Here is a 17,153-nt window from a genome sequence, read left to right on the forward strand (position 1 = left end):
CTGGAAGGTCCGATGGCAGTCGCTTTCGTAAAACTAGTGTTAAGGTGTCATGGTCAACTTTTCCCAGCCCGGCAAAAGGGGGAAAGTATGGGAAAGCCCCAGACAATAAATTTACACAAAATGAGTCTAAAATTTTGGCAGATCGTCCGCCACGAAAAAGAAGCAAAAAGGTACTTAATAAGGTGCACTACGATTTCCTCAAGATTTCAGGTCTCTAATTGGGTGGAAAGAAAACGGTTAGATTGTGACACACAGTTTATTCGTCTATATGGACACAAAGCAAGTTATAGCTAGTAAATCATTATTCTAAGCTTAAGCTAGCACCTTAATATGTATTGCCAGACGGTAGAGCTGGGCCGTGCAATAGTTCAAATTCTAAATGATTTACAAGCGTTCCTAAGTTCTGTTAGTCCCTAGTTATCAGTGCCAACATAGATAATAGGAATTCTTCTTAACTAAACTAAGTAATCTTGCCTTCCAGGAAGAAAGAAAATGACACCAACCTTCAAGCCAGAAGTTACCGCTAATACAATGTGTAAGCCCTCCTTCTGCGAGCTGAAGCTGGTCGCCCCAGGCGCTGTGACACAATGAAGCACCACCGCAACCGACGCATCAGCAAGTTGAGAGCACCTTCTTCGCCTGGATAGGCTCGACCCCGGAAACAAGCTATCGCACCATTCGACGCTTGTGGTAAAATTTGAGTTGCCGGACAAACCGGCCCCCTTTATAAAGAAGACATTACTTGAATGTCTGTATAACCAGTATAACCTGGAGTAGGCCTAAACACAGATTTAGTTGTAATTGTAATTGTAATTTTAATTATAGTTATAGTTCCCAGTCAGCTGAAAAGGAAAACAAGACATCATTAGAAAAGTGAATGTGGTCTAACCTATTAAATGTGGACAATTACTATTCTGATTTCCTTACCAGCTGGAACTTGAGAGAGCTCATTTTCTCAGCTCTGACGACCCTTCCCTCCACATAGTCCACCAGAAGACTGGAAATAGACACACGTGGTCAAATTAAACTGAGGCAAGGATCACTGTGTGATCAACCTGATACACCCATAATATTCTACTTACAATTCATGGTGGGAAAATATTCCTCCAGAATGCCCTTAGGCTACACAAGGATTGACCGCCAGCACTCCATCAATCTGATCACTTTTTGGATCGAAGATGAAACTCGATAAATAAAAGCAGGCACTGGAGGCCTGAACAGGACCGGAGACAGCTAGCAAGTGCAGGAAATGATCTCAGGAGCCCTAACGACCTTGAGAGGCTTGGGGATAACATCTAAAATGACCACCTCAGCAGTCCTCTGCAGAAATAAATTTCAACCAACTGAAAATCCTAGTGCACAAAATTCCATATAATTTTCCAACAATAAAGTGACTATTTTCTGATTTATTAATTACATTTAAATTGTTAATTCTAAATAATTAAATATTCTGAAAATTGTGCATATTTGTATTCTGGCAACACCCTTTGTTGACAGCTGATTCTGATTGGATAATCGAACTGTCATCCAGTATCGATCCAGTTGCTAGATCACATAAAGGCTTTGCTATGCGCAAAAAGTAATTACGTTCGGGACAAATTTAAAACTGCCGTTGTTAAATTGTTAAGCTAAAATGTGCAATGTCACAAAGGTCACAGTCACAGGGAGCTGTTAGAAGGGAGCAAAGGCTGACTGGTTGTTTAGGTGGCGATCCCTGGATCTGCTCTTGTTGACTATGCTCAACAATGAACGCCTTAGGCTGATACATATGATGACCTTATGGCTCCGTGTTAACAAACTTCGAGACTTGGAATAGGCTCTAGTATTTATAGTACATAGCGGTTTCACATATTCTACCTCGAAGTGCTGGAATAATATACCGCCACTTTTCGCGATTTTAAGCTTTTTCATTGGTATAGTTTCCTCAAGTTGTTTTGCTTCACAGAAAAGCGATTGGTTAGAATTATTCAGTAAATAATCGTACATAACTCTTTAACACAAATCAGGGTTTGAACTCGCAACCAACGAATTGACTTTACAAATTATATTAGAAAAACCGAAATGTCTATGTTAGGGGCTTTTCAACTTGGTTATTCTTCCGGCCTAGACAAAATGATAATCGTTGACGCTAGACGCCGGTCGAAACGCAGTCGTCCTTCGGAAGATCGCTCTTCTAGAGATAGCTACGATAGCGATATTATTGGAAGCGTGTGCATTTGGCTACGTACCCTGTTACAATTTATTTGTGAGTGTACTTTGTCAGTTAATTCAAGAAGATACTTACAAGTAAATCTCGCCTTAACGGTAACCGACAAAGTGAGACGTTTTACTAAACACACTCACATTTATTCAGCGGGGTATCTACCAACTCTTACACATCCAGAGCAGCTTTCTTCAGGGCGTTCTCAGTTCCGCGCACCATACCAACACTTGACATTATAAATACCCCGCTTTCCTACACTATCGCACTTTCCTGCGCGATTGCAACACGGCGACATGTCGCGAATATGTTGTGTAAGTTTATTTATTATCTTGTTAATAGGACTAATTATTAGATAAGTAGGGTATGGAGTGAGGTGATCTATTGGAGTTAGCTAAACTGCGGAAGTGCCTTAGCGAATGAGATGCGAGGAAAATTGTAGCCATGTTCAGGAAATCGGTGAGCGTATACCGTACGTTTTGTTTAATAGTTGACATATACGTGTTTTTTTTTGTTGTCCGTTAAATTCAACACGTAGCTAGGTTCATTATCAGGAACCTGTATACCACTTTTAGTTAAATTCGTAAAAATAAGATTCATCAATTTCATACATAATAAATGAATTTATTAGTTTGGGAGACTCTTAAGAATAACATTCAAGTTAGTGTCAAGTGATTGACGGCACATGTCAAAACAAATAACATTAGGAATTAGTAAAAGCTGCCGTCACACACGTGTTTATTAATTATTTTATTTTTTTAATTATGCTTTTTTTAAACTCTTTGACGGTAAGAGTTAAGACCCTATTTAGTTTCTTAGAGAAATTAATTGTATTTGATCTAAAGAACCTTCCCTTAAAGTTAACGGAATTCAATATAAACAGGGTGTATATGCAGGTATGTACTTATACAACTAATTAGCACTTTTATACATTGAAATAAACTCGTGAGTCTATACTATTCAAACTTATCGTAAGTTATTGGATGATTTCTGTATTATTTAAATTTATACTATACAATGGTTACAGTTGTTCTATACTTAACGATTCAATTTAAATTCTACAGCCAAATGAAATTCAGATGGCAAGTGTTTGACGCGTTCATCATGAACGACTGATATACACTGAGCGAAATTTGCATTGTGAATTTAACAAGTTCGACTTGTTGCGGTTAATTATCCGTTTGAATCAGCCAAACGTATGTTTAAAACAATAATTATGTGTCAGGTTGTTTTTATAAAATCGACTTGTTGATTCAAATATATTGCCGATTCAAATGACAAGTAGCTTGTTGTTTGAACCAAAGAGCACGTAGGCGCTATTTTAACCAAAAAACTTGTTGAACGAACATGAAAACTGGTTGTATTTTCTCTGTGTAGATTTTGAATTTTTCCTTCCAGCTGCTTCTCCTGCTGACCAACCAAGCATTATCAACTGACCAGAAGAAACGCAGCCTCGTCAACTCTCTCACCGTGCCTGCCGGCTTCCCAGCTCGTCACTCCGTCACAGAGCTCCACAACAGAGTCCCCATACCCATCCCCCAGCCTATACCTATAGGGATCCCACGACCTGTACCGTACCCTGTAGGGGTCGGTGTACCTGTTGACCAACCGCGGCCGGTACCAGTTGTAGTCCCACATCCAGTAGCCCATATAATACCAAGGCCTATAGCAGTGCCGATAGACAGACCGTTCCCGTACCCAGTCGCGCATCCAGTACCCGTGACTATAACCCAGGGGGTACATATACCGGTGCCGCAACCGTATGCGGTTGGGGTACCGGCGGCGGTACCGGTTAGGGTCCCGCAACCGGTACCGGTGGCTGTCAATCCGGTGGTGCAACCGGTACAGCAGATAGTTCAACCGGTTGGAGGGGTTGTGGAAGCGCATGGTCAGGCTATAGTGCATCCTTATTGACCGATTGACTGAGTATCATCATTAAGACTGTAATAGACAGTTTTTCAGGCTGATCTCCAACTATTTTGATGGAAGTTCAAGAAAAACTTGTAAAGTTAAAGATAAACTATTATTAACAAGTTTACAACATAACATGCATGCTTTTAAGATTTTAAACTTGAAAAGAGTATCGTTAGCTAAAATGTATACGTGTGTTTGTATACGTAAAAATGTTCAGATGATTTTGGTTGCATTTTCAAAATGTTGTACCGGTTTAAGTTTAGAATAGTTTCATATTTTTAAATTCACACCTCCGGTAGGACTCGATCCTGCGACCTTTGGCCTTGCCGGGGCCACCGCGCTTCCAACTGCGCCACGGAGACCTGCTGGATGTGTGCGAATTTATCCATGCCTTCCCTCAATTCTCAACCGCCTTAGGGTGGCGTTATAGCAAACATCTACCCGTAAGAAGAGATCTTAACAGGCACATATAATAATATCACATATTATAAGAGGATATGTAAATAATATCGCTCGCAGACGTTTCTGAATGATAAAAAACAAATTTAGAATAGTTTCGTTAAAATTATAAAACAGCACGGGTAGCATGGTCGCGCGATAGACGATAAAATATCAGGCCGTCCCTATCGCACTATTAATAAGTGCGATAGGTACGGCCAGATGTTTTATCATTTATCGCGCGACCATAATTGCCTGCCTGGCCCCGTAGCCGAATGGCATTTCTCCGACGCCAAACGAAAGCGATACGCCGCTGGCTCTGTCGCGCCAATACGCAAGCGCGATAGAGATAGATATCTACTAGCGCTTCGTTTCGTGAGCGTTTCGTGAGCGATTGTGCCATTCGGCTAGCCACCCTGAACACCATAGGATGTACTTGTAAGAATTGTAGTTGAACAAGCTCTTTGAGACTGATTTAACCAAATTTGTCCATTTACCAATGCTATAAAAGTGCAATAACGGATTGTTTGGTACATAATACATAATAGATTATAGTAAAATATTGTTATGTAGGTATATATAAGATGTAACTGCGACCTTGCGTTGATAACCGAGTGATAGAGCGCTGCACGTGAGATAACTCCGATAAAGTACCTATTTAAACCAAATGTGTATATTGTGTGTATTGATTACCATTTATTATTTAAGTTTTAATTATGAGTTGTTTAAGTTCATATTCAAAAGCGAGTAGAGTGGAGATATCCGATTTTGAAGTTAAGATATATGTACCTACTCGTAAAGTACCTACTTTTTTGCAGTAATTATACCTAGTAGTGTATACCTGCTATTATTGTAAAGGATGCATCGACACTACAGTAACTTTCTTTTGAACTACGTTTCCAAATATGTGAGTGTGGACGGAAAAACGTCCCACTTTGTCCATTGCTACTATAAAGCCGCTTTGTCAGTGTATTCATATAAAAATACAAATGTATCTGATGGCCTTAACGGTGTCCGACAAAGTGATACATTTTACTAAACACACTGACATATATTATCATTAGATTAAGTAATAAATATCTGTATGGGAAAAAGTAATTGTGAGAGAGTGTTTTACAGACACCATAAAAATGATTTGCAGTGCTTCAAGCACCTAGAAATAGTTATTTGTTATACAAGGGTGCAAAGTTGTATTTTAACGCCGAGTGTGGAATTGAAAAACGAGCAGGTGATAGGATTCTATAGTTGAAACACGAGCGAAGCGAATCCTGAACTTGTGAGTTTTTTAACACACGAGAAGTAAAATACATTTGCACCCGAGTGTAACTCAAAACTTTTTCCCTCACTATAGCGAGGAAAGTACAACGCAAAAAGCGCGTTTATCACTGCTTCCAGTAGTTCCACAGGTGGTAAATTATCGTCATCACTCACTTTTATCAATTTTAAAGCAGAAAAAATGACTATATAAAAAATGAAATTACTTTATCAACTAGTGGATAAAATGCGTTTTTACCCGCTGGTATTGAAGGACAAAACACGTGTTTCCGAGCTAGTGAGGGGAAAAGAATAAACCCTCCTAAATTAAGTAGAGTTTAAGCATTACTCTCTAATCCTAGTCCTTTGCCAGCCGATTTTGTAGTATCGGATAAAAATATGTTCTTTTCGTCACATGACTTTAAAATAATTACGATTGAAAATGTATGGTATTTAGTCCTTAATAAAGAATTTGTAATTTACACGAGCAGAGCGTTATGCTTGGACCATCTTTATGATTCTTGCCATAACGCTTTGCTATAAGCATCCAATAGTCTCACGCTATCGAAAAAAGCTTTAATTTTTGTATAACTTATTAGTAATAATTTATTAAACGATCGAATGTAATTGTTTTTTTTTTTTAACCAACCTCCCATCGCAGTGATAGCCCATCGCTCTCACCAAAATTGATCCCGTATCCCACAATCGACCTCTACTATTCCCGCGGGAGGAATGGGGTGGATACTGGAGATATTCTTTCGTCTCTGCACCTCAGTGTAGACATAAGAGCGACACTGAAAATACTATAACCTAACCAAAAAATTAAAATTTTGAAAAAACCCCCGACTGCGACATAGTAGACCGATTTTCATGAAACATGGCACTCCCAACTAACTCAGTTTTCAGACAAAAAAATACTAAATCTAAATCGGTTCATCCGTTCGGGAGCTACGATGCCACAGACAGACACACACGCAGACAGACAAACAGACATACAGACATACAGACAGACAGACAGACAGACAGACAGACAGACAGACAGACAGACAGACAGACAGACACGTCAAACTTATAACACCCCGTCGTTTTTGCGTCGGGGGTTAAAAATATGACTACTACTAAAATACTAAAAAATGATTTAATACAGGGTGAAATAAAAAGGACCGTTTTGAACTTTGCATAGTGACCTCAAAAGTCACTACTTTTGAGGTCATCAGGTCATCACACATACATTGGCCACAGCATCTTTCCAGATGATAGTCGCAGCACTTGCAGCGACTAAGTAAGAGGTAGGTATTCTGAGTAGGCAGTTTACAGCCTACATCGGTTATGATGGCTGTACAAGCCAATGGCGGATCAGCATTTTCTGCCGCATCGATCACAGATGTGCCTTGACTCCTGGGGTGGTCCAGCTGCTCTACGGAGACGCTTTTGCTTGAGTTGGTCCAGCCACCTCATTTTGAGGTCATAATGAACAACTTTTACTATCGGACCAATGCCAAAATCGCCAAAAAAATTGGCTGTTCAATAGAAATGAGTTGCACCATACCATGATAGTCGAAATGTATGAAACATCCTTTTTTTAGATTTCAGCATTGGTCCCATGATAAAAGTTTTTCATTTAATTCATTATGACCTCAAAAGTCACTATGAAAAGTTTGAACGGTTTCTTATTTCACCGTGTATAATACAAAGACTGCTAGCGGTGCCCTCTAATTAATTATAAGATAGATTAGAATTGTTAGGATGTTATTTTTCCCCTCACTAGCTCGGAAACACGTGTTTTTTTATCCTTTAATGCCAGCGGGTAAAAACGCATCTTATCCACTAGTGAATAAAGTAATTTGACCTTGAATATCAGTCCAATTAACTGCTTTAAAATTGATAAAAATAGGCGAATCTAGTAAAAAAGATGATTTACCATCTGTGGAACTACTGGAAGCAGTGATAAACGCATTTTTTGCGTAGTAGTTTCCTCGCTATAGTGAGGGGAAAAGTTTTGTGTTACACACGGGTGCAAATGTATTTTACTTCTCGTGTATTGGAAAACTCGCTAAGTTCAGGATTCTATTCTCGAATCACTCGCTTCGCGCGTGATTCAACTATAGAATCCTTTCACTAGCTCATTTTTTAATTCAACACTCGGCGTTAAAATACAACTTTGCCCCCTTGTATAAAAAATAACTTTTTCATCGTTTGAAGATGCTTTTTAACTGTTACGTATGTATTTTAATGTTTTCTTAGTGCACGTAACATAGTAAACATTCATTATCAGTTCAGTGCAACCTTGTTAGTGTACGAGTAACCCACATCTCGCTTGACGCACTATGTCAATGTTATCATAGTTTACATAATAATAGTTTCTGACTGGACAGCTCCAAAACAGACCAACGAAGAAAATTATACATAAGTATAATTATTATAATATCCGAATCCGGGTTCGAATCCCGGTAAGGGCATTTATTTGTGTGATGAGCACAGGCCCCGTAGCCGAATGGCATTTCTCCGACGCCAAACGAAAGCGATACACCGCTGGCTCTGTCGCGCCAATACGCAAGCGCGATAGAGATAGATATCTACTAGCGCTTCGTTTCGTGAGCGTTTCGTGAGCGATTGTGCCATTCGGCTAGCCACCCTGATATTTGTTCCTGAGTCATGGATGTTTTCTATGTATATAAGTATTTGTATATTATATGTGTCGTTGTCTGAGTACCCACAACACAAGCCTTCTTGATCTTACCGTGGGACTCGGTCAATCTGTGTAAGAATGTCCTGTAATATAATAATTAAACCTATAGGTGCACGGTGAAATAAAAAGGACCATTCAAACTTTACTTAGTGACTTATTTGAGGTCATAATGAACAACTTTTGTTATGGGACCAATGCTGAAATTACAAAAAAAAAATGTTTGTTTCATACATTTCGACTGTCATGATGCCGCTCATTTAGTATGGAACGGCAAATTTTTTTCTCGCGATTACAGCATTCATCCTCCTTGCGTTATCCCGGCATTTGCCACGGCTCATGGGAGCCTGGGGTCCGCTTTGACAACTAATCCCAAGATTTGGGACTAGTTTTTACGAAAGCGACTGCCATCTGACCTTCCAACCCGAAAGGTAACTAGGCCTTATTGGAATTAGTCCGGTTTCCTCACGATGTTTTCCTTCACCGAAAAGCGACTGGCAAATATCAAATGACATTTCGTATGTAAGTTCAGAACTCATTGGTACGAGCCGGGTTCGAACCCGCGACCTCCGGATCGAAAGTCGCACGCTCTTACCGCTAGGCCTCCAGCACTTCACAGCATTACTGCATTGGTCCTATAATAAATCTTGTTCATTATGACCTCAAAAGTCACTATGCAAAGTTTGAATGGTCCTTTTTATTTCACCCTGTATACGCCCCACTGGAACGCGAAACAAAACGCTCGTAGATCTATCTCTATCGCTCTTGCGTATTGGCGTGACAGAGCCAGACTACCTTTCGCGGCGTTTCAATAAATTACTTATACCTATTTACTATGATTCACTAGGTTAGGTATTAAATATTCAAGAAGTGGGCGCCTCGATTTTATCACAAACAGTTACCGTCCGGATACAATTCGATTTCACAGCACGTACACAATTTACTAAGCAGGTAAACCTCTAATCAAACGCGTTATCAGTTATAATCCTTTGTATCGACTGATAGGGTATCCAGTACATCGCATCGCATTCGCTTGAGCGCGTCATTGCGCGCGCGTCGTCGTGAAAACTAAAAATAATCGTCTAAGAATACTATAGTGCCACAATGTACAAACGTGAGTATATGTTTATTCTTATTTTATTGATCTTTAGAGAAAAATCTTACGATAAAGTGTTGTTGATAAGAGATGCTTGGATTTAACGTATCAATGTTCTGTTTGTACATATTGATGTAAGACGTAGTTTTTATTCAGTTTGTCTTTTGTTTAATGTGTATATGTGTTTACCTTTTAAAACGCGTCACTTGTTTATTTTACTTGCGTGGCTACAGCGCGTCATTTTCATGATTCATAAGTTAACTTGAACTGAAACGTTGTATTGAATTTGATAATAAATGTTGTTCTGAATTCCTGAAACTTGATGTCCCACTTTCAGAAAAACATTAATTCTGCGTATGTCTAATGTCAATGAGTTTCTTTTTAAAAGTGTTGCAAGTGAAAAAAAAAAATTTTGCACTAAGCGCGGTAACATAACTGTTCAGTCTCATTAATATCATTAATTAATTCAGTACTCACTGTTTATAACCTCAATGGCAACATTTAATGCAAAACAGTTCATTAAAACTAATATCTTTCAAGTAACGATAAAGAAACGTTGACTCACAGAACTTAATTTAGATAGAAGAAACAAATTCATATATTTGTATAGGGGCCGAGCGTGTCAAATTTTGTACTGAAGTTGATTCTTGCCTGTAATTTTAAATATATCTCAGGCTCTTGATTGTTCATAATTTTTGTGTTGTTGCAATTGAATATCACGTAAAGAGGCATTTTTTATGTTTTGGTTGACTTCAACTTACAAAAATTGACGCCCGAAAGCTGCAAGCTGCGAGTAAAGACGGACAACTCAGTGGATTTCACTGAGTTCATTTGACACGCTAAGTAAATACGTTTGCTTGATCTATGGTATATATGACATCTGTGCGTTGACTTGTCATTGAAGCCAATTCGAATCAACATTCAGATACCTAAATGTTATTCTGATATCATTCGCGCGTGCATACTCACAAGTTTTCTTTTGTTTATCGATGCAAGACGTAAGACACGGTCACACCAAAAGCAGTAATCTATGAGCTCGGCAATAGAAAACAAAAGATAATCGCTCCCGAGACTAGATAGACTAGATAAAAGAGAGAGAGAGAGAGCGAAATATAGTCAATCCATAGTAGTAATTTGTCAGTCAAAAGGAGCGTACGAGTACACGTTTCTAATGGGTTAGCAACGCGCACGTCACACTCCATGAGTTGCAGGCGTCCATATTGGTTACGGTGACCGCTTTCCATCAGGCGGACCGTATGCTTGTGTGCCACCGACGTAATATAAATCGCTCGGTGACTAAATATCATCTCGCTCGGTGTCATCGCGTCTCATTTTATTTACTTGTGGAGCGACTACCTAACTTTTGTTTGCTTTCTCGCTTTTCGTGAGACCTGTCATACTTATTCCTTTGTTTATTCGTGCGAGACGTAAATAAGTGACATCATTTTGACATCATAATGAAAGTGGGAATAGCCGCCGAGCCGAAATCACCACCGCCGATCGAACCACTGTCTGGCTCTGTCGCGCCAATACGGGAAACTGATAGAGATAGACTCTGATAGTATCGTAAACGTTTGTGTATTATGTGCCCTGTAATATTATTGCATGCCAGTGATTGAAAGTAAACGGTTTCGATTGCAGAGTTCCCGTTTTCGATGGAGAATATCCCGAGGCAAACTGGCTTCGGCTGTTTTTCGCTGAAGATTGGGAGCATCTTCTCGGCGCTGCTAGTTATAGTAAGTACACATTGTTTATTATAATTTGAAGAATCACCCATTCACTAATTACTTTCAATTTTAGGTAGGTTCTTGATTATTTTAATTACTTTGAAGTTTAATCCATACTAATATTATAAATGGGAAAGTGTGTGTGTCTGTTTGTTTTTCCGTCTTTCACTGCAAAACGGAGCGACGAATTGACGTGATTTTTTAAGTGGAGATAGTTGAAGTGATGGAGAGTGACATAGGCTACTTTTTGTCTCTTTCTAATGCGAGTGAAGCCGCGGGCAAAAGCTAGCAATATATAATTATCTTTAATAAGAATCTCAATTTAAGAATAAGAAAGTGATTCGAGTTAGATTCATTAACAGTGAAAGAAATAATGATCTAAGAAGTATGCGCATTAACGCCTATTAAAATTACCTGGTCAACTTGTCGTTTAGTAAATATGTTGCTCAATAATTATATGCAGGCGTTTTTAGATACTTATTTCATTTATACATAAGCATATATTACAGTGTTAACCGAAGCGCTTAATTAATAGTCAATGTTGATTTAACAGTCACCTTAACTAAACATACCTTATTATACATTATTATTCATTAATTATTGAATTTACGGATTATTCACGATGTTTAACTACTTGGTTCGACGTTTCATTTTCTATAACCTGCGGGCCGATTTTTGAGTCTCACGCGTTCGAATTCAGAAAATTGTCACCGAAAATAATAAGCAAGTCACCGTTTTCAACCGGTATTTTAGTGACAAAATCCCGTATGCGGGATTCAAAAATCGCCCCCCTGATCAGAAATATTTGATTATGCGCCATGTTGCGGAATTTCATTAGAACTATTTTCTTCATACTTTATTAAGCTGTCAGGTTTACATCAAAATAACAGCGCCCTCTAGACAATGGTCATATATTATTATAATTCTTGTCAGCCGGCGTAGCCCAATGGCAATCGTCAACGCCAGACGCCGACAGAAAGGCAGTCTAGCTCTGTCGCGCCAATACGTAAGAGCGATAGAGATTTTTTTTTTAATTTATTTATTTAAAGGTAACATACATTTTACATTTTTAAAGTTTCTCGCCAAACTGCTCATGCAGTTTGTTGGCGAAACAGCTACGTAAGATAGATAGCTACGTAAGATATTATCGTGAGCGTTTGTGAATTCAGCTACGCACACGGTATTCTATATTTTTATTAATCACGCACATATTATATCACAATACATACATACATAATATATTACAAATATACATATTGTTTTATACCGGAGTAATTCCAATTAGGCCTAGTTACCCTTCGGGTTGGAAGGTCAGATGGCAGTCGCTTTCGTAAAAACCAGTGCCTACGCCAAATCTTGGGATTAGTTGTCAAAGCGGACCCCAGGCTCCCATGAGCCGTGGCAAATGCCGGGTTAACGCAAGGAGGATGATGATGATACATATTGGGGACACCTTACACAGATCGACCTAGCCCCAAACTAAGCAAAGCTTGTACATACTATGGGTGCTAGGCGACGATATAAATACTTAATATAGATAAACGCATACTTATATACATAGAAAACATCCATGACTCGGGAACAAATATCTGTGTTCATCACACAAATAAATGACCTTACCGGGATTCGAACCCGAACCGTCGGCTTAGCAGGCAGGGTCACTACTAACTGCGCCAGACCGGTCGTCAATACGCACCAATTGAAAGCGGTCTAATCGCTTTTGCTAATGAAACCATGGAGATTTTTTTTTTATTATAAATGGGCTTACTCTTGGCCACAGACTAGCCAAAAGCAAAGACGTGGCCTACGATGGAGTGAGCTCGCCCAGAAGATGCCTGTTCACTCTTGATTTGAAGGTTGCCGGGTTATATATGTCTATGTCTATGTCTTATATGAGCTCGGAAATATAGCCTCCGGCAAGGAATTCCACTCCTTGGCAGTGCGCATAAGAGAAGAAGAAGCAAAGCGCTTCGTGCGAATTCGCGGAATATCTTCCAAGTAACGCCGTGGCTTGCGTGGGCGACGGTCGCGCGATGGTCGCGCGACGGCGATGCGACGCATACGAAATCAAACCTTATCGATATGGAAGTAGACGATGCGATGAGACGCGACGGCGACGGTCGCGCGACGGTTGCGCGACCGTCGCCCACGCAAGACACTGCGTAAGGATGGAAACCGGCCGTGCGTCTAAGAGTCCGATGGTAGAATGGGGACGGTCTCAGAGGAAAAAATGGGACGGTGGAATAAGCTCGTGTAGCTCTTGAGCACAATCCCCGAAGTGCAACCTGTAAAACACCGACAGACACTGGCGACTACCAGATTTTTGTATATCTCTAGAAGTTTAAACATATTTCTTTTCTCCATTCCAGCTATACTCAATCCTTGCCCTAGCCCAATGCCTGGCCATACTCAGCGGGTGGCCTCACGACCCAAACGTCGACCCAAACAACGCGTCCGTAGCCTATGGCTCATGGGCCTATGGCTTAGTGGTGATCGTTAGCATCGTGCATTCTGTGACGCTGTTCCTGTCTACTGTCATGCTAATTGGCGCTTTGAAGGTAAGATATATCATTCTCATTCTTAGTATTATATGATCTGTGCTAGTAGGTTAAATAATAAATGACTTAGGTGTAGGTGTAGCCGATTTTGCATTTATATCCTATGGCTCATGGGCCTATGGCCTAGTGGTGGTCATTAGCATCGTGCATTCTGTGACGTTGTTCCTGACTACTATCATGCTGATTGGCGCTTTGAAGGTGAAGAATATTCCACATACTTCTACTGAATGGCTATTGTATTACTAAAGATTTAGACTTGGCTACCAAACGTTGAGAACGCATCTGTAGCCTATGGCTTAGTGGTAATCGTGCATTCTGTGACGTTGTTGATTGGAGCTCTGAAGGTGAGAATCTAAATCAGGGGTTCTCTGGTATATAATTATGCCTGTTTGCCACCGACGTGGTATAAAAAAATATCAGCTCACTTGGAAGCGGCATTGAAATAACTCACGTGAATTCTCGTAGCATCTCAGGACCTTGGCTTCTCTCACTTTTTTTTTCTTAGATTCCCTACGACACTTTACTTACTATACTTACTCCTTTAGCTCAGCGACCCAAAACATGATCTGACACAAGACATAATTTATGCGGTAAACTGATATCCCGGATACCAGGATGGACCATAGTCGCTGGGCGAGACGAACTATGGTGTGGAAGCCCGCTAACACCCGCGGTCGTGGCAAGCCGCCCCTTAGATGGAGTAATGACATCTGTCAACTAGCTGGCGATAACTGGATGGCAATGGACCGACAAGCGTGGAGGAATGGAGAGGACGCCTATGTCTGAAGACGAGCGCTTTAAAGGCTGCTATAGATAGATAGATAGAAACTGATATCGATCAGCTACGATTTTTTAACTGTTATAGATTTGAAGTTTGACGTTCTACTGCTGCCCAACCATGGCTTTCCTCGATCTTTGGCTTCTCTCAAGATTCCTTTGTATAATCGTCTAAACGAATTAATCGTGTCGATAGTTTGACTATTTCTCTTTCCCCTCCTTGGGATAGTCAGGTATCCGCGGACGGTTTGCTGTATTTTTTGTTGGATACTATGGATCGCCTGACTCTGCCCATTCTTAATTGTGATAGTAAGGTATCCGCGGACCCTCCTTGTTAATATCAAATTTGTGTGTTTCCAGGAAGACCCCCGGCTCATGCGGCCCTGGGTGATCTGGACGTCCATCCAGGTGATGTGCTACATGCTGTTGTTCGTCTTCTTCCTGGTGAACAACTTCTCTGACACCAGCTTCACGGTCTACGTCATTGAGCTACTTAGCTTGCGTAAGTTTAATTAAACTTTTCTTCGACTTACAATTATTGAGCCTTAAAGGTAAATAATGACAAAAGATTGCACGTAAGATGTAAGGGAGATGAGAATGTCAAGATGGATATTATGTGGTGGTGAAGGTTATAAAAATAGATAAGGTAACAAATTAGTAGTAGGCTATAAAGTCTAATCCAGAGCAGAAAAAGAAAGGGTGAATGAATCACCTAGCGTCGTAGAGGCCTGTGACACAGCAAAAAATGTAAATGGGAGGGCGAGATGTGGTTTATGAGATGAGAGATGACAATTGTGAAACAGGAAAAGGTATAAGACTGAGGATTTACCAACAATTATAATATATATGTTGGGATTTATTCCTTCATGCAGGTACCTACAATGCGATGCATTATTTATCTACTGAGTTGATCTGATGATGGACAGAAGAGGGAGCCAAAACGAGAGAAGTCTGTGATGAAACTTAACTAGGTACTAATTTTCTCGGTGATAATTCAAGTCTTGCCAGAGATGTGAAATTTTTCTATCAGTCGCTGATATTTCTGTTTAAAAAAAAAGGTCAGCGGGCGCTACGAGTCCTTATACGTCAAAAACAGCTGTGACCTGGGTGGCCAAGCGGAAACAGGCATCTACCGCGATTGCAGGGTACGCTGGTTCGATTCCAGCACTGGAGGCCTTGGTCACTTTTTCTTTCATATGTGTAATTTATTTCGGTTTTAGTAAAAAAAGGTTTAATGAATTTACGTTTTACTTCCAGTGGTCCACTGCTACATGCTGATCCTTGTCGCGAGCTACTATAAACAGCTGGAGGAAGAGCGAGATGAAAGACTTAAGAGCCTCATCAACAAAGACATCTGGCACGAATACGCGTAACTGGTTAAGAGTCACACGAACCAGCAGGGCTAGCACATGATTGGCACGAAATGAGGAGGCACACTCAAATATTATGACAGATGGCGCCACCTTATTAGTCTATTGCACAGATAAAGAATTTCATACGTGAGAGTGAGAACGAGAAGAAGATATTTTTTTCTCTCTGACATAATTATTATAAAGAAATTTCAATTTCAATTTCAATATGAATGACAGTGACATGCCTAGACACTTCCACAGGCGCCGCCTGGCGGGATAAAATGTCAGTGTGCCTCCTAATTATGTCGTGACATAGACTATCCGTCCTTATGTCATTAAGACAATTGGAGAAAGACGTGTGATCTATGTCATGTCGAGCTATTGTTGCGCCCATCACATGCTAGCGTGCTGATTAAAATACAACACACCTAAGGGTTAATTTAAACGGTATGAGATCTCGCATGCGACTTTCATTACAATGCAGAATTTGATCGGTCTGATGAATTGGATGGAACGTCAACAATCCGCAATATAAGTAAAATTTGTTTGCAAGTTGTCGAATCGTTAAGCCAGCCTCTACCATTTTTTTGACGTTTTAGAATACGTTACACAATCGATAGTGACACGGAAAATATATGTATTTTTTATTTGGTTAGTTAAGTTAAGCGGTGTACTCACATTTCTTTTTTCCTGTTTATTGTATTTATATGTTGTGACGTGGATACAAATAAAGTTATTTATCTATTTATCTATCTCCTTCTAGTAGGTCACCGTTTAGGAACGCTGTATGGTCAGAATTTAATGATATTTACGATATCAAGTATTCTGAAATATCAAAAGGGTATGGTAGAGGTTCTAGTCGCAATCTAACTTACGCTACAGAATACGTTACGCTCTTATTTTAAAATTACATTTTGTAGCCTTGTAACGAGTCTGAAGCTGAGCAGCCGGTGTATTATGCTTCCAATTTCATCACCTATCTATGTGGATAAAGTATCCGTCACGCTTTGGCAAGTATGTCAGTGTGAGAGTGACAGACAGATAATTAACCCACGTGGATAAGTAATAAAAATAGAAGCATAATACGCGCAGGCCAGTGTAAAACTCGTGTTAAAACACAGGACGAAACTTTCGCAAAAAATGCCAATTCC

At 39.9% G+C, this 17,153-nt stretch overlaps 2 protein-coding genes and 1 long non-coding RNA gene across 5 annotated transcripts; 2 read left to right on the forward strand and 1 right to left on the reverse strand.

Annotated features, from left to right (window-relative positions):
- Positions 1-345: 345 nt before the first annotated feature.
- On the reverse strand, positions 346-1,643 carry LOC125235641. The gene is made up of 2 exons (XR_007178104.1): positions 1,083-1,643; positions 346-997 (listed from the first exon to the last, which is right to left on the reverse strand). It is a non-coding gene; the product is annotated as an uncharacterized LOC125235641 (long non-coding RNA).
- Positions 1,644-2,496: 853 nt separating this feature from the next.
- Positions 2,497-4,593, forward strand: LOC125235640 (tetra-peptide repeat homeobox protein 1-like). Its single transcript, XM_048142240.1, has 2 exons — positions 2,497-2,514; positions 3,599-4,593. The coding sequence occupies exons 1-2, from the start codon at positions 2,497-2,499 to the stop codon at positions 4,112-4,114; spliced, it is 534 nt and encodes a 177-aa protein (XP_047998197.1). The 3' UTR covers positions 4,115-4,593.
- Positions 4,594-9,424: 4,831 nt separating this feature from the next.
- LOC125235639 lies at positions 9,425-16,172 on the forward strand. Of its 3 annotated transcripts, none has more exons than XM_048142239.1 (6): positions 9,425-9,443; positions 11,230-11,324; positions 13,685-13,853; positions 14,198-14,217; positions 15,011-15,152; positions 15,908-16,172. In XM_048142239.1, the coding sequence occupies exons 2-6, from the start codon at positions 11,244-11,246 to the stop codon at positions 16,021-16,023; spliced, it is 528 nt and encodes a 175-aa protein (XP_047998196.1). In that variant the 5' UTR covers positions 9,425-9,443; positions 11,230-11,243; the 3' UTR covers positions 16,024-16,172. The 3 variants fall into 3 exon arrangements, with proteins under 3 accessions (XP_047998196.1, XP_047998194.1, XP_047998195.1); XM_048142237.1 differs by lacking the exon at positions 9,425-9,443 and adding an exon at positions 9,471-9,606; XM_048142238.1 differs by lacking the exons at positions 9,425-9,443; positions 14,198-14,217 and adding an exon at positions 9,471-9,606 and having other exon boundaries at positions 13,685-13,873.
- The last annotated feature ends 981 nt before the right edge of the window (positions 16,173-17,153 follow it).

Source organism: Leguminivora glycinivorella, chromosome 17 (assembly GCF_023078275.1).
Source record: "Leguminivora glycinivorella isolate SPB_JAAS2020 chromosome 17, LegGlyc_1.1, whole genome shotgun sequence".
NCBI lineage: Eukaryota > Metazoa > Arthropoda > Insecta > Lepidoptera > Tortricidae > Leguminivora > Leguminivora glycinivorella.

Bases quoted from the DNA above. Each gene is read 5' to 3' on its own strand.
- LOC125235639 (XM_048142238.1), top strand. The intron at 11,325-13,684 runs GTAAGTACACAT...TCTCCATTCCAG, and splicing joins TCTCGGCGCTGCTAGTTATA to CTATACTCAATCCTTGCCCT. The intron at 15,153-15,907 runs GTAAGTTTAATT...TTTTACTTCCAG, and splicing joins CATTGAGCTACTTAGCTTGC to TGGTCCACTGCTACATGCTG.